The sequence below is a fragment of the Balaenoptera musculus genome, chromosome 4, assembly GCF_009873245.2.
Source record: "Balaenoptera musculus isolate JJ_BM4_2016_0621 chromosome 4, mBalMus1.pri.v3, whole genome shotgun sequence".
Classification (NCBI taxonomy): domain Eukaryota; kingdom Metazoa; phylum Chordata; class Mammalia; order Artiodactyla; family Balaenopteridae; genus Balaenoptera; species Balaenoptera musculus.
In genome coordinates, this window is record NC_045788.1 from 72,738,098 (window position 1) to 72,765,491 (window position 27,394).

Consider the following 27,394-nt stretch of genomic DNA (forward strand, 5'->3'; position numbering starts at 1 on the left):
GAGACCGGAGCAGTTACTCACCGCCCCTTTCACAGACTACCGCCCGGCCCCTCCACCACTCCCGCCCGGCCCCTCCACCACTCCCGCCCCTGCCCGGGGGCGTCCGCCACGCGCCCCGCCTCACTGAGGGCAGACGCACCGGCCGCACGGGCGTCCCCCGCCCCTCCCCCGCGGCTCAGCGCGGGCGCCGGAACGGCCCGACTCGCACGGCCTCCCTGTGGCGCGCCCGTGGCTCCGCCATGCGGGTTGAGGGCACGAAGCAAGGGCGCACGCCCAGCTCACGCGGTTCCTCTCGGCCCCGGATGTGACTGGCTGAGGCGCCTCCCCGCCTACGCTAGATGGGATTGGGCGCCCACGGGTGAGGTCATTACCAGGCGCCTAGGAGGGAAGCTGGAAGCGCAGGTATGAGGCTAGTGCCGGTGGGTTCCAGGCTATCCTCCGGTGCCTTTTCCCCTTTTTAGTCTAGTGGTTTCGCGTCGGCTTTTCTGGACCCCTTTTCCTATAAGTTTTCGCTGAGTCATTTGGGTCCCTGCTTCACTTTTCCAATCTAACGCATGAAACTTCCCTCTTCTTATTAGCCAATCCTTCGGCAGGTGAGGTCGTGTTTTTCTGGTCAGGCCCTCTTGTTCTCCCTTAGTACCAGTGCTTATCAGAACGTGTGCCCTACCGTGTATACAGCATGCGAGGTCGCCACATTTGAACACCTTCCCCCCCCCCCACAACCCCCAGTGTTTGGATAACCTTAAAGTGCCGTTTAAGTGCTTATTAAGTGCTACATTCTTTTGGACAAAACGTGGCTTTTCCTAGTCTTTCCTACTAACCCACGATTGGTAGGCGAATTAAAGCAGTGTGTTTTTAACTGAGAAATTCCAATAGGGAGAATGACATGGAGGCTACAATTATAGAAGGCTTCTTGGAAGGGAAAGAGTTTCAGCATTATTTAGTCATATTGCGTTTTCCTAGGTGGCCAGAACGTTTTCTGACAGCCTTTAAAGAATGCTTGGTACGAGAAAATAATATCTATCATGTGAGCCAGGCACCCTACTGAGGCCCTTTACAGGGGTGTTTATATAACTCTTAGAACAACTCTGTGAGATAATTATTATAATAATAGGTTTCACAGATTCCCTTAGTAGTCAATTCCACTGTCTTGCCTTTATGTAGTAAGGAATCTTTCCAAAAGCTCCCTTACTGTGTATAATCCATTTTTTGTTCTCCAGTAAAAACAAAAGAACGGCACCTACCATCTCTACTCTCTGATAGGTGGTGTTTGGTTATTACTTGGCAGTCCCTTCTTCCCAGATGTTTTTTCCTCCAAGCTTAGTAACCTAGATTCTTTTCATTCTTACTAGTGCCAGTGCCACAGCCCTTCAGCCACTTCTGTTGCTATCTAGCTTCTCCACATCGAGGCCAGCTTTGAAAAACTCAAACATGTCAAGAAAAGTTGACCTATACTTATTACAATGATAGTGACTACCACATTATTTAGATCTCAGTCTATGGAGTTTTATTTATTATTCATTTTTCAGCTTTCAGCCATCCAAGGAAGACGGTCCAAGTTTTGTCTGGAAAGGCACTGAAGTTTCTTTTACAGCTTCAAGGATAAGTAGAGTCAGTCCATCCAAGAAGGGGACAAAGAACAGACAGAATGAACAGCTTTAAAGGCATAGACACTTGAAAAGGACAAGTGGATACATGGAGGTATGACAGGAGTAAGTGTTTAGAGTAGAGAGCATTCAGTTATTAAAGACATTGCCCTCTATCCTGTCTGCCATGGTGTGAGGTAGAGCCTTTGAAGGATCTGATGAAATAATTCTGGCAAATCTTGTCCGGTCAGTGAGGTGACTTTTTGTGGCAACGTACCCCCCAAGTGGCCCAGGTAGGATTTCAAAGTAGGAAAAGATTTCCTTTATCACTACCTCCTTTTCTTTCTTGCCTGCTCAGCACCCTCCTGACCATGTCCCCTCCCCCATGTTCAGTACCCTCTTTCTGCCCTCTCACTGTTTAGAACTTCCATCTTTGCACTGCACCCTTTATAAAAATGTTCTCATAGTACCCCACCTTCCTCGCCCCCTCTCACTCCATGATCTCATTAGGTGTTAGAAGGAAGGAATCCGTTATCTAATTAAACTGATTCACAATGGGATATGATTAATTGCCATGCTTGACCCTTTAGGCATCTACCTAGGAGAAAAGCTAGTTGACTTGATACCTGAGTGTGGGGATAGTGGTACTTAGCTATTTCCAGGTAGGCTTTCCAGTCCCAGTAAAAGAAAAACAAGAAACAACTCATTTCTGAAAGATTATTTTGATTTAACCCATATGTAGTTAATTTTTCCCACTACTTCGTACCACAGCAGTCCGATTGTTTAACACTTTTTGATGGTGATCTTCGAATGTGTTTCAAATAATAACAAATAATTTTAATTTTGTAGACTAAGTAAACAGGTGATGTGGGGGGCTCTCGTTGAATCCCTGATCAATACTCTGCATGGTAAAATTAAAAGCCTCAAATGTATGGATTTCTGGGGCTTTCCCAACTGTTTTTCCTAACATTCCCCATAATAGGTCTCTATTTTAATTTTTCTGACTAGCTAGGTGATCAGTGAATATTATCCATGTGGTGTAGAGATTAGAAGTTTAACTTGTTCTTTACTCTGGTGCATAGAGGTTAAGGTAGAGCTGACCTTGGACTTGTAATAGTCCAAGAGTTACTACTGCTTCCATTATGGAAAAATTTACAGGAACTGTGTTGTTGTCTATAATAGTCTCTTTAAGTACAAAATTCATTTATTGCCTAACTTCTCACACTTTGGGGTGGAGTTTAACCAAATGTATCTTTAAAATTGAGTTAATCTTCTCTGGAAAAGAGTTATATTAGGAAGAAAACCTGCTAAAACTTTTGTCTGCTAGTCAGCATTTACTTAGGTCCTTTGTGAGTAGATCTGTGATGGAGAAATAGAAGTACTAGAAACCCTGCCTCATTCTTGTCTTAGCAAAAACCTAATATATCCCAACAGTGATCCAAAACCTATATAGACACAAAATCCTAAAGCTGTAGGGGGCAGACTTCTGGACTTTAAAGTTAATTCATTGTAGAAAAATTAAAACTCTGACTTAGGAAATAAGTGGTCAATACCCTAAAGATTCATGACAGAGTTAAATAAAACTATTTGTAACTTTTCAGTGATTAATTCAAATTTCATATTTTAAGGTAGGATATTGTATTTATCATGTAAGTCAATAGTCACCACAAATGACAGTTCCTAAGCCTAAATAATATTAATACCTTTCATTTTAAGTTGTGTTAAGTGTCCTTTTTCCTTGGTTTATCTGGAACATTTGGCAAGTCTTTGTTATGGTAGAAAATTATTTAACTACTATTTCAGTACTTGTCGGCAAAAATCAAACCACCAGAGTTCCCTGTCTTTATCTCCCTTTGAGTCATTTCCTCTCCAAACCTCTCCTTTAAAACTTATTTGTTTCAGTCTCTATTTAGTTTCCTCTGTTTACTAATTGAGTGCTTCTGCTGAAATTTAAAAATGTATCTTTTTGTCTTTTTCCCATTTTGTTACCTATATGAAAATTGCTATATCTGATTTTGTGGTCTTGTTTCTGTTACTTCGATTATTATTAGATTGGTGATTTTTTGCAGTCTAGTTAGTGATTTTGTTTGTGTGTGTGGCTAAAAGTGGAGGAAATAACCTTTGTGTTGGGAATAGAAGTTTTAGGCAGATCGCCAGATTATTTTAAATTATTTTTCAAAACAATTTTAGGAAATTTATCTCTGTACAATTGAACTAAATTCAGGTATCGTATCTGAAAATAGTAAAGCAACTATGGCAGTTTCTTAGTAGATAAATTCTCCCTTGTCTTGTGGAATGAAAAATTAAATTTATCCAGATAGATTTCTTTGCTTCCTTTTGACCATTTAGAGTTGTATAAATTGCCCCAATTTCCTTTTTTGCTTTGCACAGGAGGTAGTTACGACAGGGGGTAGTATTATGTGGCAGCTACAATTATAGATACAGGCTGCCTAGTGTATCAGGAAACTAAATTTTGCACATAAGTACTACTGTTATATAAGTTCAAGTAGGTGATAATGTGATTAAAAATATGTGAGTATATTTAGAAGCAGTAATGAATTATTAGCAGCTTTCAGTCGTTTTCTGCACTTTCAAAGAATACTAACAAGTTAAACCTGTTGTCAAGTAGAATTGTTAGAAAAAGGTCTTCATTGTTTAGAAGTTTAGGATCCCTTTGTATTAGATCCCAAGTACAAATCCTAAGAGCCAGGTGACTTTGGGAAAATTATTTAACATTTCTGAGACTCAGTTTTACTATCTGTAAAATGGAATAATATTTACCAATCAGAAGTGTTGTTTTGAGAATAAAATTAAATAATGTACTGAATTAGTCTCCGATGGTAAGACCCAAGGGTTTGCATTTTTAACCAGTTCCCCCGATGATTATTGGTATAGTACAGGTTCTCAAATTCTAGCATACATCAGAATCACCTGGAGGGCTTGTTAAAACACATTGCTGGGTACCAACCCCAGAGTTTCTGATTCAGTGTGTCTAGAGTGGGGTCCAACAGTTTATATTTCTAACAAGTTCCTAAGTGATGCTAATGCTCCTGGAGACCATACTTTGAGGACCATTTGTGTAGTATATATGATGCCACTTTGACTAGCCTAATAAAAGTAAGAGAAGTGACAGTGGTAATATTTGTTGAGCCCTCATTACGTACCAGGCACTATTATATGTGCTTGACATTTATTATGTCATTTAATCCAATCTGATCCTGTGAAATGGATGTTATTATTACCCCCATTTTATCGAGAATGAAAGTGAATTATAGAGAGATTCAGTAATGTGCCCCAAAGTTGCCCAGCTGATAGGTAATAGAGCTATTCAAACCCAGAGAGTCTAGTTCCAGGGCTCATTCTCTATAAACATTATTCATATAAAGGATATAACCTGATGATTGTGCAGCCCTTTCTTAAAAAGGATTTTTCTTAATTTAAAATAAATATATTTATTGTTTATTCTTATGTGAACCTCACATCAAGGGCTGGAGGACCAGGCTTACCTGTGCCCCTGATGGCAAGGAAAGCCCATATAGGCATGTGCCAGCCAGGTGCACCACAATCTTGTGTTCAACTAGGCTTTGTAGGCTTGATCTTCAAATGTCTTTTTTTATTGATTGAGTTTTTTAGATGTCTTTTAATAATTAAATGAAATATTGCTTATTGAATTTGTCTTTCGTGAAGTTCTTATATAAAACGTGAGATTATAATTTTTCCCCCCTCTTCACAGAGTCATCTGGACCATTATGGCAGTCAAGTGGACCGGTGGACATTCTTCTCCTGTTCTCTGCCTGAATGCAAGTCAAGAAGGGCTAGTGGCTTCTGGAGCAGAAGGTGGAGATCTCATGGTTTGGGGTGAAGATGGGACTCCATTAGGACACACACGCTTCCAAGGGGCAGACGATGTTACCAGTGTCTTATTCGCTCCCTCCTGCCCCACCAAGCTCTATGCCTCACATGGAGAAACCATTAGCATACTGGATGTCAGGTCTCTCAAAGGATCCTTGGACGATTTTCATGCGAATGAAGAAGAAATCAACTGTGTTTCATTGAATGAAACTGAAAACCTTCTGGCTTCTGCTGATGACTCCGGAACAATCAAAATCCTAGACTTGGAAAATAAGAAAGTTAGCAGATCACTGAAGAGACATTCCAATATCTGTTCTTCTGTAGCTTTTCGGCCTCAAAGACCTCAGAGCCTGGTGTCATGTGGACTGGATATGCAGGTGATGTCTTGCAGAGAGTACTTGGGTAATTTCTAGATGGGATTTGGTAACAGAATAAAATTATTAATTGGGCTAAATATATCTTTCCATTTTCTGTTCTCCACTGACATGTCTTATGTATTTATGAAGCATAAGCTTTACTTCTACTGCATGTTTAATGCTAACTTGACAAAGTCTAGTAGATTTTATTCACAGAGTGATTATTAATCTTTTACTCTTCCTTTCTCTATGCTTTAAGACATTCCTAAAACATGAGAATTCAAATATTTGATTCTAAACATCCGTTTAAATAAAGTCATGCTAAAGTCAGAGTTTATCACCCACTCTCTACAAAGTCTGTTGTTTAAAAAAAAAAAAGTTGGAGGGCCTGGATCTATTATTGTTTTTACTCTAAAAATCACTGGAGTGAGAATAGTCATGGCTTCTCTTTGGTGAGCATTTACTACTTCCCACTGCTTTACATACGTTAGTTTCATTTTAATCATACCCTGATCATTACTATTTCTTTTTTAGAAATGAGGAAACTGAGATTCAAGTTAAGTTTCCCCACAGCTGTCTGAATTGGGATTCAAACCTCAATCTCTCTGGCTTAAAAGTCTATATTTTTTCTCTGTGATACCAGAGATATTTAAACAGAGTATCATCGATAATGTGGTAGAAACAGTTCTTGGTATGGGAACAGATGACTTCTAGAAAAAGAACCATTGTTTATTAATGACGTGTGCCCAGCACTGTTCTAGGCATTTAATCTACATTCCCAACTATATATTAGTATCTTCTAAGACTTGTGGCCACTTCTTGGCCAGTGGTCTTTACCATTCCCTCCTCTACCCTCCACACCTCCTTATAATTCAGAAATAATGAGGCTAATTTTAGTTGTTGTCACTATGACTGCCACCCCTCCCCCCAAACTACTGGCATTTAGTAGGAAGAATCGGTGGTTGTCCTGCAGTGCTGGGGCAGCCCCTAAACAATAAAGAATTGTCCGACCAAAAATTTGTAGTGCCTCTATTGAGAATCATTTTACACCTTCAAGGCACAGTGACCCCATAATCTCTAAACTCCTTTTCTACTCCTAGGTCTTGTCCAGAACTTTTATAAACCTCCTACGTTTTCTATCCTAGTGGAGATAATCTGCTTACTTGGTTGGGCAGAAAGACCTACACAACCAGTCAGATATCTGTTTTAAGTAGGCAGATTGTACAGTGTCTGTTTGACTAGTCTTTCTTTCATCCTTAAGCTATACCAGTTTTCAATCACTGGTTCATTAATTAACTACTAGGCATGGCAATAAACAATTAGGTGTGCAGCAATCACAGATTAGATAAGAAGTAGGCACCCAGAATTTACCATTTTACCTCCAGTTCTAGATGAGAATGTTTAGTGGCAGGCAGCTGCTAGGGAACAGTATAGGAAATAAATGTTTTGTGAGAAGAAGGCTTAGGTAATTGCTTTTTTTTTTTTTTTTGGTAATTGCTTTTTTTTTAAAAAATTATTTTATTTATTTATTTGTTTATTGGCTGTGTTGGGTCTTCGTTTCTGTGCGAGGGCTTTCTCTAGTTGGGGCAAGCGGGGGCCACTCTTCATCGCGGTGCATGGGCCTCTCACTATCACGGCCTCTCTTGTTGCGGAGCACAGGCTCCAGACGCACAGGCTCAGTAGTTGTGGCACACAGGCTTAGTTGCTCCGCGGCATGTGGGATCTTCCCAGACCAGGGCTTGAACCTGTGTCCCCTGCATTGGCAGGCAGATTCTCAACCACTGCGCCACCAGGGAAGCCCTTGGTAATTGCTTTTTGATTTGACTGTCAAGAATTGCTAAAAATTCACTGTAGATTAACTTCTGCATTGGGTTGTGATATAACAACAGTGGCCAGGATAATACAGCCACACTTTAAAAAAATTACTTCTTTAACTGACATTGAAACTATAATTTCTTCCAATTTATCAGTATTTCTTAAAACCTGATTATCTGGTATTTTTCTAAACCTTAAGAATAGCCAGTCTATGGGGGAGTCCAAGAATGTAGGCATAATAGCGGAAGGGAGTTCTTATCAGGTTAATGATGAGTTATTTCTCTCTGAACAAGTGTGTTTTATCTCAAGGCAGGAATTGAATTATTGCCACATATAATAGATGTGTTCAACACACCTATCTTTATTATTATACAAATTATAAAAATTATACCCTTTGATTTAGATCGGTTTAAATAGGCAGTGCAGGCTTCCTTGGTGGTACAGTGGTTAAGAATCTGCCTGCCAATGCAGGGGACATGGGTTTGAGCCCTGGTCTGGAAAGATCCCACATGCCGCGGAACAACTAAGCCCGTGTGCCACAACTACTGAGCCTGCGCTCTAGAGCCCGAGAGCCACGACTACTGAGCCCATGTGCCTAGAGCCCATGTTCTGCAAGAAGAGAAGCCACTGCAATGAGAAGCCTGCACACTGCAACGGAGCAGCCTCTGCTCACTGCAACTGGAGAAAGCCTGTGTGCAGCAACAAAGACCCAATGCAGCCATAAATAAATAAATAAAATTTTAAAAATAAATAAATAAAATTAAATAGGCAGTGCTTACTCAAAGAGGCAGGGACCTTAAGAATGAAGTATGATTTATTAATACACTTGAGACTGCTTAATCTTTTATTAAATAGGCCCAAAATAATATTCATAATATATGTATAAGGTATAAAAAATAACATTAAATAAATACATGTGTACCACCACTCAAATATAGTTTTATCTTGTAAGGACCTTTGGAAATTTGAAGCCATCACGGATTTCTGTAGCATACACATTGGTTTTCTTTCTCTTTCACTTCCACATTTGAAAATAAATGGTTCAAAGGTTTGTTCTTTCTGGAGTTTGAAAGATCTCTAGTACAGAACTTAAGGATTGGGACAGTGGAGGAGCCTTTTTTTTTCCCCCCTTGAAAATGAATCTTTTATGTGGAAATAAATGTTTTTGTAGGAGAAATTTTTGAGCAGGGTCAATTTGATATGCTTGCATTCACTTCTTAACATTTGCCAGTTGTCCACTTTTTCTCCCTTTGACGTTTTATTGGACCTTAAGCCCTCAACTCTTGTATACTTTTCCTTCAAATCAATTTTCTTTAATATTCTTTTCCTTTAATACCTTACCTCTCTTGCTTAGGGTGATACTGCTTGATGAGGTGGTTGAGAAATTGTGAGATACCTTGGACTCTTGGGCAGTTAGAAAGAGTAAAGAAGTACAAAGGGAATGTCCAGGCAGGAACAATCTGGGAATCTTCAACACTTGGAAATGACTGCTGGGTTGGTAGAATCTGAAATGGCTATTAACACGTTTAGATGATTTAAGTAAATACAAAAATGTTTAAGCTGCTGAAAACACTTCGGGTGTAGTTCATGTTTGGATGTCTTGGGGCAGAAAATATAATCCAGGCATTATGGGGCTATGTGAAAAAGAACTTGGGGATACCTGCCATACAGTTAAGCTAGTAGATTTTAGAATGTCCATTTTCCTTGTGTTCAGGTTTTTTATAGAGATTATTGCCATGTCAAGTTTTTTTTTTTTGGCTGCGTTGGGGCTTCGTTGCTGCACACGGGCTTTCCCTAGCTGCGGTGAGTAGGGGCTACTGTTGGTTGCAGTGTGCGGGCTTCTTGTTGCGGAGCACGGGCTCTAGGCACGCGGGCTGCAGTAGTTGTGGCATGCGGACTCTAGAGTGCAGGCTCAGTAGTTGTGGTGCACGGGCTTAGTTGCTCCGCAGCATGTGGGATCTTCCTGGATCAGGGATCAAACCCACGTCCCCTGCATTGGCAGGTGGATTCTTAACCACTGCGCCACTAGGGAATTCCTTCAAGTTTTATTACTCATTCATTTTTGTTACATTTTCTGATTTTTAAAATTTTACTTTATTTCAATTTATTAGTATTTTGGCTTCACCCATACGTATAACAATTGCTGGCCTCTTGGTATAATGTTATAAATCCAATCCAAAGAGATTTTCAGTGTCTTCCCTAGTATAAGCAGAATATAAGTGTTACTAGATGTCGCTTCTTTTGAAAGTAGGCTGAGTTAAAGGAAGTTACCTTGAATAGAAAACCAGATCCTTAATAATCAACAGTAGTAATCTTGTCAATTCAGATCTGTGCTTTTGACTAAAGAAGGTTATGCTTATCCTAGTGTCCATTTTAAATTGTGAGTCATAATTCAGGGATAGTACTAGATGGTAAAATACAGCTGTCTATTCTCTCTGAAAGTATGAAGAATATTTTCTTTTTCAAATTGGTTGCTATGGGAAGAAAATTGCTAGATAATAGAGTAAAATCAGTTCACAGAGTCTATTGTTTTGTTTTAAACAGTTTCTAATTAGCATTTAATTTAAATTCGCTTAGTAGGTCCAAGATCATGGTAGGGAACAACAACAAAAAGCTAAGTATACCAGGATGTCAAATTAATCAACAGACTTGTTTCGAATTTCTGCTCTTTTCTCCAGGTACTATGCTAGACATTAGCAAAGATGAATTAAATCTCAAGAAACTGAAAAGCTAGTAGTATATGTCAATTAATAGAACAGGAATTAAATATGGGAAAGAGAGAAGGGGCTGGAATAGTTAGGAAAGCCTTCCTAGAGGGACACAATTTGAGCTATGCCCCTAGGATGAGTAATTTGGGTAATGTGAAAGGAAAGGAAAAGCATTCCAGATAAAAATGATTTCAGTGGTATTCTAGTTTAGTTTATTTAGTTGATAGGTATTTTTACTTGTAACAAGCATAGACGAAAATTAATAAATTTCATAATCTTCAATTTTACCTGCAGAGATCAGGGTAGAATGACTCAAAGAAACTGGCATCTGCTTAAGAATTTGGATTACACTTTAATGGGTTTGTTAATCGAAAATTACTCAGGATCTTGTTTTCTAAATTCTATCTTCCTTACTGCCCATTGGCATTCTAGTTTTGGCCCCAGGGTTGCATCCCACTGGCATGTCGTGGTGCCATCTGAATTTTTTTTTTTTAATATTGCAGGAAATGTATCCTACTAATCATTCTCAGACTACTTTGATGATTTTGTTAGAAGTGGAATAAACATGTTAGTTAAACAAACTGACTAGAACCGTAACTATGTAACTTCCTCTTATTTAAAGGTGATGCTGTGGAACCTTCAGAAAGCCCGGCCACTCTGGATTACAAATTTGCAGGAGGATGAAACAGAAGAAATGGAAGACCCACAATCACCTGGTCAGCTTTTAAACCCCGCCCTAGCCCACTCTGTGTCTGTGGCATCATGTGGCAATATTTTTAGTTGCGGTGCAGAAGATGGTAAGATTCGAATCTTTAGGGTGATGGGAGTCAAGTGTGAACAGGAACTGGGATTTAAGGGCCACACCTTAGGGGTATCCCATGTCTGCTTTCTGCCAGAATCCTATTTGCTGCTTACTGGAGGGAATGATGGGAAGATAATGTTGTGGGATGTAAGCAGTGAAGTTGAGAAAAAACAGAAGAGTCCTACAAAACATACCCACAAGAAGAAAACCAAAAGGGCAGCTTATACCAAGCAGGGTGGAAACACTCATGCTTCAGTAGCAGGTGAAGATGAACATGGCAAAATTTTACCAAAGTTAAGTATTGAACATGGAGAAAAAGTGAACTGGCTCTTGAGTACAAAAATAAAGGGATACCAAAATATATTGGTAGCTGATCAAACTAATTGTATATCTGTATATCCCTTAAAAGAATTTTAAATCCAATAAAACATTTGAAAAACTGCAGAACTTTTTATGGGTTAAAAAAAATCCTGATTCTTCGTTTGAACTATTTGTCATATGTGGAAATAATACCATTCCATCATATACATTTTAAAACATTTGAGCAAAAGGAGATAATTGGGTAACACTTCTTATAGTAAATGACATATTAAAATTTGGAGAAAGAGAACTAATATTCACTGAGTACTGATTGTGTACCAGCCATTTTACATGTTTCCTTTCTTATTCCAAATCAATGAAGTGGGTTATTTCCTTCATTTTTTGCCACAGGAATCAAGACTCAGAGATGTTAAGTAACTTGAGGATCCAAGAAAATTGCAGGCACGATTACTTACCTGCAAAGGATCTTCATTGTCTTGTCAAGCCTCCTGCCATAGGGAAGCCCACATCCTGATCCAAATATGGTCACCGCATTAGTTATAACATTAGTAATTTCTGATCCTAGGATGTTATGAGGAACTTTACCAAGTTGAAAGAGGAAACCTGTTCTTGCTTGTTCTGTGTAAAGCCCGGAAGGCTTTGCTGACAGTCACCTTTTGCCGTTTCTTTTTTTTTTTTTTTTTTAATTTATGGCTGTGTTGGGTCTTCGTTTCTGTGCTAGGGCTTTCCCTAATTGTGGCAAGCGGGGGCCACTCCTCATCACGGTGTGCGGGCCTCTCACTATCGTGGCCTCTCTTGTAGTGGAGCACAGGCTCCAGGCGCGCAGGCTCAGCAATTGTGGCTCACGGGCCCAGCCGCCCCGCGGCATGTGGGATCCTCCCAGACCAGGGCTCGAACCCGTGTCCCCTGCATTGGCAGGCAGACTCTCAACCACTGCGCCACCAGGGAAGCCCCCTTTTGCCGTTTCTAAGAAAAGTGTTCCAGGTCAAATCAGTTTAGGATATTACGAAGCAATCCAGGCTGTGATGCTGATAGGACCAAGAATAAGCTGAAGTTATGAATAAGCAGAAACTCTGACTAAGCAGAAGATGTAAGGTAGATAGAAGAGGTAGAGAATAGAAGCCAAGACAGTATGTTGAGAGTAAGTTTTCTTTTCATCATGCCCTGGACTGCTGATTTCTCTGCATGTTCTTTCAGCTTCTGCTTAAATTGCCTACTCTTATATTCAAAGGTTTAAAGAGAGATTCTGATTGGTTACCATTATCCTTGTTTGTGGAGAACTCTTTGATAAGCTCAATTTTAGTCAGAATGTTTGCTACACATGACAGAAACCAAATTCAAATTGACTTAAGGGAATAAAAAGGAATTTATTGGCTCACGTAACTGAGAAGTCCAAGGATAATCAGGCTTGTACTGCTGAGGTAGCTAAGCTGAAAGGATGTGAGTCTTATAGGTGCCTCACCTGTGAAAAGTCTTTCCTAGGGATGGAGAGAGAGAATCCTCACAGTAATGTTGAGCCTGGAACCAGCCATGCCTGAAACAAGTTATTTCTGGAGCTTTTTTTTTTTTTTTTAACTTGTGACTAAAAGGGTCCTGACCAATTAAGTGGGCGGTCAGTAAATATTGTTTAGTGATCTCACTTAAAATTTAAAGCAAGGAGAATACCATCTTGGCCCTAAAAAAATTCATTGACAAGGACCTTGGCCTGAGTATTGACAGAAACAAGTTTCTAATCCCAGCAATGGGCAAAGTTCTTGGCCATTCTGGGCCTTGATTTCCTTTCTTGAAAGCGAAGGGTTGAATTAGACATCCCCTAAGGTCCTTTCCATGCCACTATTTTATGAAATGAAAACAACATTATCATAACACTGTGTTTATCCAGTGATTCTAATATTTATTAAAATGTCAGTAAAAACTAATTATCATGGGCAATCGCTGGAGATTTAGAGGAATCTTTTGAAAAATTACCCAAGTACAGCATCATTTTAGCTATTGAGCCTGAATAATGTTATGGGAACAAGGTAGGAAGTATTAAACCAGGATTGATTGATTTTTTTTAATTGAAGTATAGTTGATTTACAATGTTGTGCCAGTTTCTGCTGTACAGCAAAGTGACTCAGTTATACACATACATACATTCTTTTTTTATATTCTTTTCCATTATGGTTTATCACAGGATATTGAGTATAGTTTCCTGTGCTACACAGTAGGACCTTATTGTTTATCCATTCTAAATGTAATAGTTTGCAACCCTAAACTCCCAGTCCATCCCTCTCCCTTCCCCTAACCAGGATTGAAACATTAGTTTTAAACTTCTTTTTGTTGCTAATAACAGATACCCACTCAGACTGCCTAAGCAAAAAGGGAAATTTACTATGGGGAGTGGAGGAGCAGAATTCTCTCAACCCAGAACAGAAATGTAGCTTGGCTCTACGTTTCTAACCAGGGAAATCTCTAACCAGGGAAGCCACCAACAACCAAAGCAGCTACCCTTTCTGTCTCTCAGAGTTCCTGTGGTCGCTTGTCTCTGCTTCTTTCTGCATAGTGGCTTTCACCTGACAAAAGATGGCCTTCCAGGGCTACATCAGCAACCCATTTCAATTCCAGAAACTGAGTAGTGTCTAAGTTCCAAGGCCCTGAAGAGAATCTGATTGGTCTAACTTCGTCAAAGTGCCTAGCTCTGATCCAATCAGCTCTGATCAGGGGGGTGTTGTCATTTAGTATCAACATTGCCAATGGGGCCTGCATAGGTGGGGAGGTAGTTCTCAGGGAAGGGGAGTATGGGCTGAACAATAAGATACACCCAGATTACTTTAGTTAATGATAGTTTGAGGAATGGTAAAGTAAGCAAAATAAAGTGCCTCAGCCTGGGCTTACAGAGAATCAGGGTACCATTTTGGTTTTGCGTTTTTTTGGGGGGTTTTTTGTTTGTTTTTTACCACACCATGCAGCATGCAGGATCTTAGTTCCCTGACCAGGGATTGAACCTCCACCCCCTGCAGTGTAAGGTGAGATTGTTTATTTGAGATGTGTATGTGTATGGCACCACAAAAAACCCCAAATAGCTAAAGCAATCCTGAGAAAGAAAAACAAAGCCACCACACATCCTGATTTGAGACTACACTACAAAGCTATAGTAATTAAACGAGTATGGTACTGGCATAAAAATGGACACACAGACCAATGGAAGAAAATAGCGCAGAATTAAACTCCCACATATATGGTCAGCTATTACTTGATAAGTGAGCCAGGAACATCCAGTGGGGAAAGGATAATTTCTTCAGCAAATGGTGTTGGGAAAACTGGATAACCACATGCAGAAAAATGAAATTTCACCCCTATCTATCTTACACTACTCACAAAAACCAACTTAAAATTAACTCGAAAGACTTAAACATAAGACCTGAAACCATAAAGACTTAAACATAAGACCTCCTCAACAGGAGGGAAGAAGCTATTCAATATCAGTATTCACAATGGTTTTTTGGACGAAAACCACAAACAACAAAAGAAAAGACAAGTGGGACTCCATCCAATTTAAAAGCTTCCACACAGAGGGCAGACAGCAGAATAAGAACTACAATCCTGCAGCCTGTGGAACAAAAACCACATTCACAGAAACATAGGCAAGATGAAAAGGCAGAGGGCTATATACCAGATGAAGGAACAAGATAAAACCCCAGATAAACAACTAAATGAAGTGGAGATAGGCAACCTTCCAGAAAAAGAATTCAGAATAATGATAGTGAAGATGATCCAGGACCTCAGAAAAAGAATGGAGGCAAAGATGGAGAAGATGCAAGAAATGTTTAACAAAGAGCTAGAAGAATTAAAGAACAAACAGATGAGCAATACAATAACTGAAATGAAAACTACACTAGAAGGAATCAATAGCAGAATAACTGAGGCAGAAGAACAGATAAGTGACCTGGAAGACAGAATGGTGGAATTCACTGCTGCAGAACAGAATAAAGAAAAAAGACTGAAAAGAAATGAAGACAGCCTAAGAGACCTCTGGGACAACACTAAACGCGACGACATTCGCATTATAGGGGTCCCAGAAGGAGGAGAGAAAGGACCCGAGAAAATATTTGAAGAGATTATAGTCGAAAACTTCCCTAACATGGGAAAGGAAATAGCCACCCAAGTCCAGGAAGCGCAGAGAGTCCCAGGCAGGATAAACCCAAGGAGAAACACACCGAGACACATACTAATCAAAGTGGCGAAAATTAAAGAAAAATTATTGAAAGCAGCAAGGGAAAAACGACAACATACAAGGGAATTCCCATAAGGTTAACAGCTGATTTCTCAGCAGAAACTCTACAAGCCAGAAGGGAGTGGCATGACATATTTAAAGTGATGAAAGGGAAGAACCTACAACCAAGATTACTCTACCCGGCAAGGACCTCATTCAGATTCGATGGAGAAATCAAAAGCTTTACAGACAAGCAAAAGCTAAGAGAATTCAGCACCACCAAACCAGCTCTACAACAAATGCTAAAGGAACTTCTCTAAGTGGGAAACACAAGAAAAGGACCTACAAAAACAAACCCAAAACAATTAAGAAAATGGTAATAGGAACATACATATCGATAATTACCTTAAAGATGAATGGATTAAATGCTCCAACCAAAAGACACAGTCTTGCTAAATGGATACAAAAACAAGACCCATATATATGCTGTCTTCAAGAGACCCACTTCAGACCTAGGGACACATACAGACTGAAAGTGAGGGCATGGAAAAAGATATTCCATGCAAATGGAAATCAAAAGAAAGCTGCAGTAGCAGTACTCATAACAGATAAAATAGACTTTAAAATAAAGAATGTTACAAGAGACAAGGAAGGACACTACATAATGATCAAGGGATCAATCCAAGAAGAAGATATAACAATTATAAATATATATGCACCCAACATAGGAGCACCTCAATACATAAGGCAACTGCTAATAGCTATAAAAGAGGAAATCGACAGTAACACAATAATAGTGTTTAACACCTAATACTAATACAGTAACACTAATAATAGTGTTTAACACCTCACTAACACCTCACTTTAACACCTCACTAACAGCAATGGACAGATCATCCAAAATGAAAATAAATAAGGAAACAGAAGCTTTAAATGACACAATAGACCAGATAGATTTAATTGATATTTATAGGGCATTCCATCCAAAAACAGCAGATTACACTTTCTTCTCAAGTGTGCACAGAACATTCTCCAAGATAGATCACATCTTGGGTCACAAATCAAGCGGCAGTAAATTAAGAAAATTGAAATCATATCAAGCATGTTTCCTGATCACAACACTATGAGATGAGAAATCAATTACAGGGGAAATAAACATAAAAAACACAAACACATGGAGGCTACGCGATACGTTACTAAATAACCAAGAGATCACTGAAGAAATCAAAGAGGAAATCAAAAAATACCTAGAGACAAATGACAGTGAAAACACGACAATCCAAAACCTATGGGATGCAGCAAAAGCAGTTCTAAGAAGGAAGTTTATAGCAATACAAGCCTACATCAAGAAACAAGAAAAATCTCAAATAAACAATCTAACCTTACACCTAAAGGAACTAGAGAAAGAAGAACAAACAAAACCCAAAGTTAGCAGAAGGAAAGAAATCATAAAGATCAGAGCAGAAATAAACACAAACAAAGAAAACAATAGCAAAGATCAATAAAACTAAAAGCTGCTTCTTTGAGAAGATAAACAAAATTGATAAACCATTAGCAGACTCCTCAAGAAAAAGAGGGAGAGGGCTCAAATCAATAAAATTAGAAATGAAAAAGGAGAAGTTATAACAGACACCACAGAAATACAAAGCATCCTAAATGAAAAAGGAGAAGTTATAACAGACACCACAGAAATACAAAGCATCCTAAGAGATTACTACAAGCAACTCTATGCCAATAAAATGGACAACCTGGAAGAAATGGACAAATTCTTAGAAAGGTATAATCTTCCAAGGCTGAACCAGGAAGAAATAGAAAATATGAACAGACCAATCACAAGTAATGAAATTGAATCTGTGATTAAAAATCTTCCAGCAAACAAAAGTCCAGGACCAGATGGCTTCACAGGTGAATTCTATCAAACATTTAGAGAAGAGCTAACACCCATCCTTCTCAAACTGTTCCAAAAAATTGCAGAGGAAGGAACACTCCCAAACTCATTCTATGAGGCCACCATCACCCTGATACCAGAACCAAAGATACTACAAAAAAAGAAAATTACAGACCAATATCACTGATGAATATAGATGCAAACATCCTCAACAAAATACTAGCAAACAGAATCCAACAACACATTAAAAGGATCATACACCATGATCAAGTAGGATTTACCTCAGGGATGCAAGGATTCTTCAATATACGCAAATCAATCCATGTGATACACCCTATTAACAAATTGAAGAATAAAAACCGTATGATTATCTCAATAGATGCAGAAAAAGCTTTTGACAAAATTCAACACCCATTTAGGATGAAAACTCTCCAGAAAGTGGGCATAGAGGGAAACTACCTCAACATAATAAAGGCCATATATGACAAACCCACAGCAAACATCATTCTCAATGGTGAAAAACTGAAAGCATTTCCTCTAAGATCAGGAACAAGACAAGGATGTCCACTCTCACCACTATTATTCAACATAGTCTTGGAAGTCCTAGCCACAGCAATCAGAGAAGAAAAAGAAATAAAAGGAATACAAATTGGAAAAGAAGAAGTAAAACTGTCACTGTTTGCAGATGACATGTTACTATACATAGAGAATCCTAAAGATGCCACCAGAAAACTACTAGAGCTAATCAATGAATTTGGTAAAGGTGCAGGATACAAAATTAATGCACAGAAATCTCCTGCATTCCTATACACTAATGATGAAAAATCTGAAAGAGAAATTAAGGAAACACTCCCATTTACCATTGCAACAAAAAGAAAAAATACCAAGGAATAAACCTACCTAGGGAGACAAAAGACCTGTATGCAGAAAACTATAAGACACTGATGAAAGAAATTAAAGATGATACTAACAGATGGAGAGATATACCATGTTCTTGCATTGGAAGATTCAATATTGTGAAAATGACTATACTACCCAAAGCAATCTACAGATTCAATGCAATCCCTATCAAATTACCAGTGGCATTTTTTACAGAACTAGAACAAAAAATCTTAAAATTTGTATGGAGACACAAAAGACCCCGAATAGCCAAAGCAGTCTTGCGGGAAAAAAAGGGAGCTGGAGGAATCAGGCTCCTGGACTTCAGACTATACTACAAAGCTACAGTAATCAAGACAGGATGGTACTGGCACAAAAACAGAAATATAGATCAATGGAACAGGATAGAAAGCCCAGAGATAAAGCCACACACCTATGGTCAGCTAATCTATGACAAAGGAGGCAAGGATATACAATGGAGAAAAGACAGTCTCTTCAACAAGTGATGCTGGGAGAACTGGACAGCTACATATAAAAGAATGAAATTAGAACACTCCCTAACACCATACACAAAAATAAACTCAAAATGGATTAGAGACCTAAATGTAAGACCGGACACTATAAAACTCTGAGAGGAAAACATAGGAAGAACAGTCTTTGACATAAATCACAGCAAGATCTTTTTTGATTCACCTCCTAGAGTAATGGAAATAAAAACAAAAATAAACAAATGGGACCTAAGGAAACTTAAAAGCTTTTGCAAAGCAAAGGAAACTACAAACAAGACGAAAAGACAACCCTCAGAATGGGAGAAAATATTTGCAAACGAATCAACAGACAAAGGATTAATCTCCAAAATATATAAACAGCTCATGCAGCTCAACATTAAAAAAACAAACAACCCAATCTAAAAATGAGCAGAAGACCTAAATAGACATTTCTCCAAAGAAGACATACAGATGGCCAAGAAGCACATGAAAAGCTGCTCATCATCACTAATTATTAGAGAAATGCAAATCAAAACTACAATGAGGTATCACCTCACACCAGTCAGAATGGCCATCATCAAAAAATCTACAAAAAATAAATGCTGGAGAGAGTGCGGAGTAAAGGGAACCCTCTTGCACTGTTGGTGGGAATATAAATTGATACAGTCACTGTGGAGAACAGTATGAAGTTTCCTTAGAAAACTAAAAATAGAACTACCATTTGACCCAACAATCCCACTACTGGGCATATACCTTGAGAAAACCATAATTCAAAAAGTCACATGTACCCCAATGTTCATCGAAGCACTATTTGCAATAGCCAGGACATGGAAATAAACTAAATGTCCATCAACAGATGAATGGATAAAGAAGATGTGGTATGTATATATAATGGAATATTACTCAGCCATAAAAAGAAATGAAAATGGGTCATTTGTAGAGATGTGGATGGACCTAGCATCTGTCATACAGAGTGAAGTAAGAAAGAGAAAAACAAATATCGTATATTAATGCATATATGTGGAATCTAGAAAAATGGTACAGATTAACCTATTTGCAGGGCAGGAATAGAAATGCAGACATAGAGAACGGATGTGTGGTCACGGGGTGGGAGGGGAGGGTGGGATGAACTGGGATATTAGGTTTGCCAAATACACTACCATGTATAATATAGCTAGCTAGTGGGAAGCTGCTGTATAGCACAGGGAGCTCAGCTTGGTGCTCTGTGATGACCTAAATGTGTGGGATGGGGCGGGGGAGGTCCAAGAGGGAGGGGATATATGTATACATATAGTTGATTCATTTCATTGTACAGCAGAAATGAACACAACATTGTAAAGCAATTATACTCCAATAACAAAAATAAATTTTAAGAAAAGATAGAATATCATTATGCCAGATACAGGGGGTTATATAACCATGGACTGATGAGCAGAGCCTTTTTTCTGTAGCTTAGTGTAGTGTACTCATGAAAGAAGGAAAGTTGAATAAATTGGTATTTGAACGGAACATATTTGTCTGAAGGACTAAAGTAAACATGTGTGACACAGGATCCTGGCTTCATCTTGCCATCTGATGAGGCTTCTCTGTAATTCTGTCCCTCCCTCTGAAAACAGAAAGTAATAGATGGCACCCCCACCTGCCCAGCATCTTTCTTGTAGCTTGTAGTCCTTTCTCAGCCAAGCTCTGAGGCTGGCCCAAGTGTTCACAGGCATTCCAACTCTACGTCTCAGGTTCAGGAGCTAAAGCATCAGCTGCAAACAGTGTAGCACATGCCGACAAATGCTGACATTGTGAATTATAAAGACACAGGTGATGGCAATTTCCTCCCTTCTTGACTATTTCTTGATTCCTTTACATGCGCTTGTTTGGAAGGAGGAATTAAACCTATGGAAAAATTTTGTTTCTAATATAAAAAATACAGGTTGATATGCGAGGAGAATTTGGAAGGTCACGAGGTTGAAGTCCTCCTATACCATGAAGGGTTTGGGGAAGCGGCAGTCCTCCATCTTCTCACTAGTCAGGTGGTAACCACGTAGCAGGAGGAAAACAAGAGAGTGAAACTGAGGTCTGAGTTTGTATCGCCAGTGGTCTGCAAGTTCTCCATTATACTTTCTGTTTACTTTAGCTTGCTGTTTCTTATGTAATTGACACATCAGTGAAACTAAACTTTTTTTTTAATCTTAGTGTGCCTATGTGAGTTTTGTGACTAGAAGAAATTTTATTTTAACAGTGTAAGAGAGGAGACAGCTGCTGTTTCAAACACTGGAAATAACAATTGTTTTATGGTACTGGTAGAAACAAGAATATAGCTTTAGAGAACAAAAAATTTAAATCAATAATTTTGAGGGGGATTTTTAAAGCAACATTATTAAGGTATAATTCAATACCATATAATTCACCCAATTAAAGTGTACAATGCAATGGGTTTTAATAAATGAACAGGGTTGTACCACCATCACAACCTAATTTTAGAAAATTTCTCTCCCCCACAAAAGGAAACCCTGTACTCATTAGCAGTTACTCCCCATTTCCCCTATACCACCACTTGCACCATTAATCTACTTTCTATTTCTGTAGATTTGCCAATTCTGGACATTTCATATAAATGTAATCATATACTATGTGGTCTTTGTGACTGGCTTCTTTCACTTAGCCTAATGTTTCCAAGATTCATCTATGTTATAGCATGTATCAGTACCTCATTACTTTTTATGGCCAAATAATATTCCATTGTATGTGTATGTATATATATACATACACACACATATGTGTGTATGTATATATATGTGTGTGTGTATGTATATATATATCCCATTTTGTTTATTCATCAGCTGATCGATGTTTAAGGTAGTTTCCACTTTGGGGCTACTATGATTAATGCTGCTGAGAACAAGTATATACCTAGGAGTGGAATTGCTATGTCATATGGTAACTATGTGTTTAATATTTTGAAGAACTGCCAGATTGTTTTCCAAAGTTACTGCAACATTTTATATTCTGAGCAGCAAATTATGAGGATTCCCATTTCTCCACATCCTCACCAACATTTGTTTTTTCTTTTTTATTGTAGCCATCGGAGTGGATGTGAATTGGTATTTCACAGTAGTTTTTTTTTGCATTTCCCTAATGACTAATGATCTTAAGCATCCTTTCATGCATTTATTGTCTTGCACGTTTATGGCAAACAAATTTTCAGCAGAGTTACCAAGTAATTCAATGTGGTCTTTCCAACATGGACCACAATCCAGTTAGGGTCTTTCCAACAAATATTGCTGGAACAGTTGGATATCATATGCCAGAAAATGAACCTCAACCCTTACATCATACCATAAATAATGGATCATAAGAGCTAACACTGTAAAAGGTAGGAAACAGAGAAAAAGATCTTTGCGGCCTTGAGTTAGACAAAGCTTTCTTAGGACACAAAAAGCATGAACCATAAAAGAAAAAAGATTGACAAGTTGGACCTCACCAAAATGGAAAACTTCTCTTCAAAAAAAAAAAAAAAAAAAATCTATTAAGAAAATGAAAAGGCAAGCCATAGACTGGGAGAAAATATTTGTAGAACACATATCTGTTAGAGGACTTACCAACATATAGTATACTCTTACAAATTAATGAAAAGACAAACAGTCCAATTAAAAAATGAGCAAATGATTTGAAGAGACACCTCACCAAAGTGGATATACAAATAGCTAATAAGTACATGAAAAGGTACCTGACATCAATAGTCACTAGGTAAACACAAATTAATACCACAATGTTATATCTATACACATCCATTAGAATGGCTAAAATTAAAAATACTGACAGTGTTAGAGAGGGTGCAGAGCAACTGGAACTCTCTTACATTGTTAAGAATGAAAAATGGAACAGCCACTTTGGAAAAAAAGTTTGGCAGTTTTTATCAAGTCAAACATATTTACATATGACCCACCAAATCCATTCCTAGATATTTACCCAAGAGAAATAAAAACTTAGGTCCACACAAAGATCTCTACCCAAATGCTTATAGCTACTTTATTCATAATAGACAAATTGAAAACAAACCAAATGCCCATCATCTGGTGACTATTTAAACAAGTTGTAATATGTCCATACCATAGAATATTACTGAGAAGAGGAACAAACTATTGATACATGCAACAAAACTTCAAAAGCATTATGATATGTGAAAGAAGCCAGACACAAAATACTGTATTATTCTACTTATATGAAGTTCTAGAAGAGGCAAAGCAGAAGGCAGATCAGAGGTTACCAGAGGTCAGAGGTGGGTATAGGATTGATTTCAAAGAAGTACTAGAGAACTTTTGGGGGTGATAGCGGTGATGTTCTGTGATGTTATCATGATTGTGGTGGGGGTCACATGACTATAAGCATTTGTCAAAACTCAACAAATTGTACTTTTTAAAATTATTGAGGACTTCCCTGGCAGTCCAGTGGTTAAGACTCCACACTCCCAATGCAGGGGGTATGGGTTCAATCCCTGGTCCATCCCTGGTCGGGGAAGATCCCACATGCCACGTGGTGTGGCCAATAAATAAATAAATAAAATTATTGAACTTTATTGTATGTAAATTATATCTCAAAACAGATTTTTGTAAAAAGATTGCTTGCTATAAAAAGTACATTTTCAAGACAAGTTTCTTAGTATTCTTTCCAAACCTATTACCACCCATTGTCCTTGTACATAGAAAGTTTGAAGCTTTCATGACTTTAAGGTTTGTCTTGCTTTGAGTTATCACTAATTTTTCACTTAAAATTAGGACTTTTTCCCCTTAGATTTCACATACTTTTTCCATGCTTTCTTTTTTAGTTTGAAAGTTGTGTTAGAAATAATAGTACAAAAAAGAGTTTAAACTGAGCATGTGTTCAACAGAAACACTTTGATTAGTTGTTCAGCAGGCACAGGTCCCCCCAGAGCCAAAAGAGTCACTCAGTATGTGTCAATAAACACTCTCCCAATGTTCCACCATCAGTACTCCACTCACCAACAGCAGTAGCAGAAGTAACGGAAAGAATGTATCTTCTAAATCATGTTGTTAACTAAAAATTCAAAGAATGGAGACCTGGTTGAGGCAAAACAAAACAAAAAGCTTTTATTTGGGATTTGTTAGGACTGCAGCCTGGGAAGCACAAATCCAAAAAAGTACTTGAATTGTGTTCCGCCAAACTACAAAATGGAGGAAGTTTTTCATAAATTGTTTGTCAAGAATTAGGATTGGAGCTGGCAAGAAGTAAGGGTGCTTGTTAAGCAAGGATTGTTTGGGGTTCAAAATGATTACATAGTTGCTAAGTAGGGGTGGGGAGCTTTGAAACTACAAGGTTGCATCTAGCAGCTGCTAGTAGATATTGTTTTGAAAATGGCTGGTGGTGTCTTTGAGTTTTATACAGTTCAGAAAGTTCAGGTTCTCAGTGATGCAGGAACGTGTCTGAAACCACATCCACAATGGCCACCCAGCTCCATTTTGGACGCCTGAACCATAGTTACTCCATTTTGATTTTTAAATGATCTTAAATATGTCATCAATGTCATAGAGTATCTTTGCCTTGAAAAAAACTCATAAAATCTAAAAATGTTTCATATACATGGCAGGTGTAAATATTCAGGGTGTTGTGTTTCTTTTAATCTAAAATCTACAAATTAAGAATGCATACACCAAGTGATGGATGTAATTCAATTACAGGAATGTTTTGTAATTGTCATTACTCTGCCCAAGGTAGTATCAACTTGCCAAATGCAAAAGAATCTCCTCTAAAGCAGGTAGTACCAAATCCATGATGTTACAGGTGATTTAGTTTCAGCAAAACAGCATCAGCCATCATAATAAATTAATATTGACAATTTAATTAGTTGTAATTTGGTTTGTATTCAATATGTAGATTTGTTTTGATTTTATAGTTATGTAAGAGTTATAAGTATAAGAAGTTTATACCTAATGCTGGATTTGGACAAATAATCTTGGTATAATAAATAATAATCAGTCATAGAAGTCTAATAATTTTTTCTTTTAAAAGTGGACAGTATTCAAGCTTGAATGCATGGGCTTGTACAGAGTCTTGAAGATCCTCTTGAGTGACTTTTAGCATTTCTAGGTGAGACTACAACTAAGTCAATGATGTTGCTGGGGAATGTGGGGAAGTAGCAAGGTTAGAACCCATAGTTTGTTCTGAAGAGGGTGTTCTGAAGGAGCACAGATAACTTTTCAGCATAAATTCTAAGGTAGCCAGGTAGGAAAACTAGTCACATTATCAGTATGAGGTATTGGAGTCAAGAAGGAAGCCCAGGTTTCTGGTTTCAGTGACTGGGTGGATCCTGAGGCCATAAATCCAGGTAGGGAGCACAAGAGGGTGAACAGGTTTGACTACTTAGACCTGATCTGCCCTGACTTGCCCTGGCTAGCATTTCTGGTGTCATTACCATCAGTTCTCCAAAATGACACACAGCTGCTGTTATTAGTCAGTACTCTTTGGTTGCACAAGACAGAATCCCACTGGAGAGGCAGGGGTGGTTCAGAGTCCGTTACCAAAGCCAGAGGGAGGACTAAGCAGACACTTCTGTTTCTCTTTGTTTCCCTTAAATCTCTTACTCTTAGTCTTGCTCCCTTTTTAATAACATATTCTAATTTTCTAATTGATGCTAATTCATGAGGCATTACTTTTCTGGTTCTTAGAATTTTCAATATTTTCCCTTCCTGCATTGCTCTGTAGAGATTCAGCTCCCCCTAGAGACACAATCCACAACTTTTTCTGGGTCCTCAGAGATTTTGATAGCCTCAAATTGGTCAATTAATTTATTAGTCATACCTGAGTTTCTTATTTTTTTTTCTTTTCTGAGTGGGACAATTGTACATCTCCTTATCAACTAACTTATTTTTCTTTTCTTTCTTTCTCTCTCTCTTTCTTTCTTGTTAATAAGGAATTCTTCATGGCTCTAAGTAACCGTTTATTATTTTGATATTCAAATAAAAAAATTTTTTTTGGTCTAAGTAGACCCCTTAAAAATTAATCCAGTTTTGTAATAACCTATAAGGGAAAAGAATCTGAAAAAAATAGATATATATGCATGTATAACTGAATCACTTTGCTGTACACCTGAAACTAACACAATATTGTAATTCAACTATACTTCAACAAAAAAATTTTTTTAATTAAATTCAATTAATCTAGTTTGAATCTTCAAAAGCTTAAAAAATTATTTTCCAAAATATGTTAATTTTCAGGGTCATAGAATCCTTGTTAATATTTCTGAAACCTCATTTAGCTCTACTATCCTACCACATATTTTCATTGTCTATGACATTCCCATCATTTAATATGGCTGTTTCTTTTTTCTTTTTTTTCTTTTTGAGCAAAGACTTCTTTATTATAGGCATTTAAATGTCTTTCAGATCCAGACTATATATATATTTTTTTTTTTTTTTTAATTTTTACACTTTTATTTATTTATTTATTTATTTTTGGCTGTGTTGGGTCTTCGCTTCTGTGCGTGGGCTTTCTCTAGCTGCGGTGAGTGGGGGCCACTCTTCATCGCGGTGCACGGGCCTCTCACCGTTGCAGCCTCTCTTGCTGCGGAGCACAGGCTCCAAACGCGCAGGCTCAGTACTTGTGGCTCACGGGCCCAGCCGCTCCGCAGCATGTGGGATCCTCCCAGACCAGGGCTCGAACCCGTGTCCCCTGCATTGGCAGGCAGACTCTCAACCACTGCGCCACCAGGGAAGCCCCAGACTATATATTTTTAAAATGAGCTTTCAATACTGGATATTGTGAGTGCTGCTCTTGTCTGACTTGATGTAATGTTTGCTTAGGCAAAGCAGTTTTTCTGCTCTTCTCCTTTCTGGGTCAACCTAGTTGCAGCAAATCAAACTGTTCTCCCTCTTTCTTTCTTTCATACACCATCATTTAAGATCACCAAGAATTCAAGTTCCAGAACCTGCCCTTGTCTCCTTTTACAATATCTGTCTTTTTCTGAACAGCATTCATAAAGGAGAACACTTTTCGCAAGTTAATCAGGGAAATTGCACAGGCTGACAGCAACAGCAAACTTATCGATTGCAATGAAAGTCTCAGGAATGTGTGTGCCATTGGCTTCTGCGTGGAATTATTTGCAAAATCGTAGAGCTCGGATTCAGCTTGTTTGTAAAGCTTGAAACAACTGGAAATAGCTATTTGATGTTTTCCTTGAAGAGACTTCCAGTGCTGGCTTTCTGTTTCTCAGGGGCCTAATGTTTCAATCCTCTTGGTGTCTGTGATGTTTCTACTGCCATCAAAGGTCAAACAAGAGGTGAACAGACGTTTTAGTGGGTTTACTGCTATTTTGTCTCTTTTTTTGTTGCCCACAGCACTTTCATAAAAATCCTATGTTTGGGGAAAAAAAAAAAAAAAGAAGGGAGGGAAGAAGGGAGGGAGGGAGGGAGAGGGAGGGAGGAAGGGAGGAAGGAAGGAAGGAAGGAAAGGAAGGAAGGGAGGGAGGAAGGAAGGAAGGGAGGGAGGAAGGAAGG

At 38.4% G+C, this 27,394-nt stretch overlaps 1 protein-coding gene across 4 annotated transcripts; it reads left to right on the top strand.

Annotated features, from left to right (window-relative positions):
• The first annotated feature begins 269 nt into the window (after positions 1 to 269).
• WDR53 (WD repeat domain 53) lies at positions 270 to 11,726 on the top strand. 4 transcript variants are annotated; one of them, XM_036850613.1, is made up of 4 exons: positions 320 to 402; positions 1,530 to 1,701; positions 5,320 to 5,815; positions 10,940 to 11,563. In XM_036850613.1, exons 3-4 carry the CDS (start codon positions 5,336 to 5,338, stop codon positions 11,534 to 11,536), a joined length of 1,077 nt encoding a protein of 358 aa, XP_036706508.1. In that variant the 5' UTR covers positions 320 to 402; positions 1,530 to 1,701; positions 5,320 to 5,335; the 3' UTR covers positions 11,537 to 11,563. The 4 variants fall into 4 exon arrangements, with proteins under 4 accessions (XP_036706507.1, XP_036706508.1, XP_036706509.1 ...); XM_036850612.1 differs by lacking the exon at positions 1,530 to 1,701 and having other exon boundaries at positions 270 to 402; positions 10,940 to 11,726; XM_036850614.1 differs by lacking the exons at positions 320 to 402; positions 1,530 to 1,701 and adding an exon at positions 1,842 to 1,879.
• Positions 11,727 to 27,394: the final 15,668 nt, after the last annotated feature.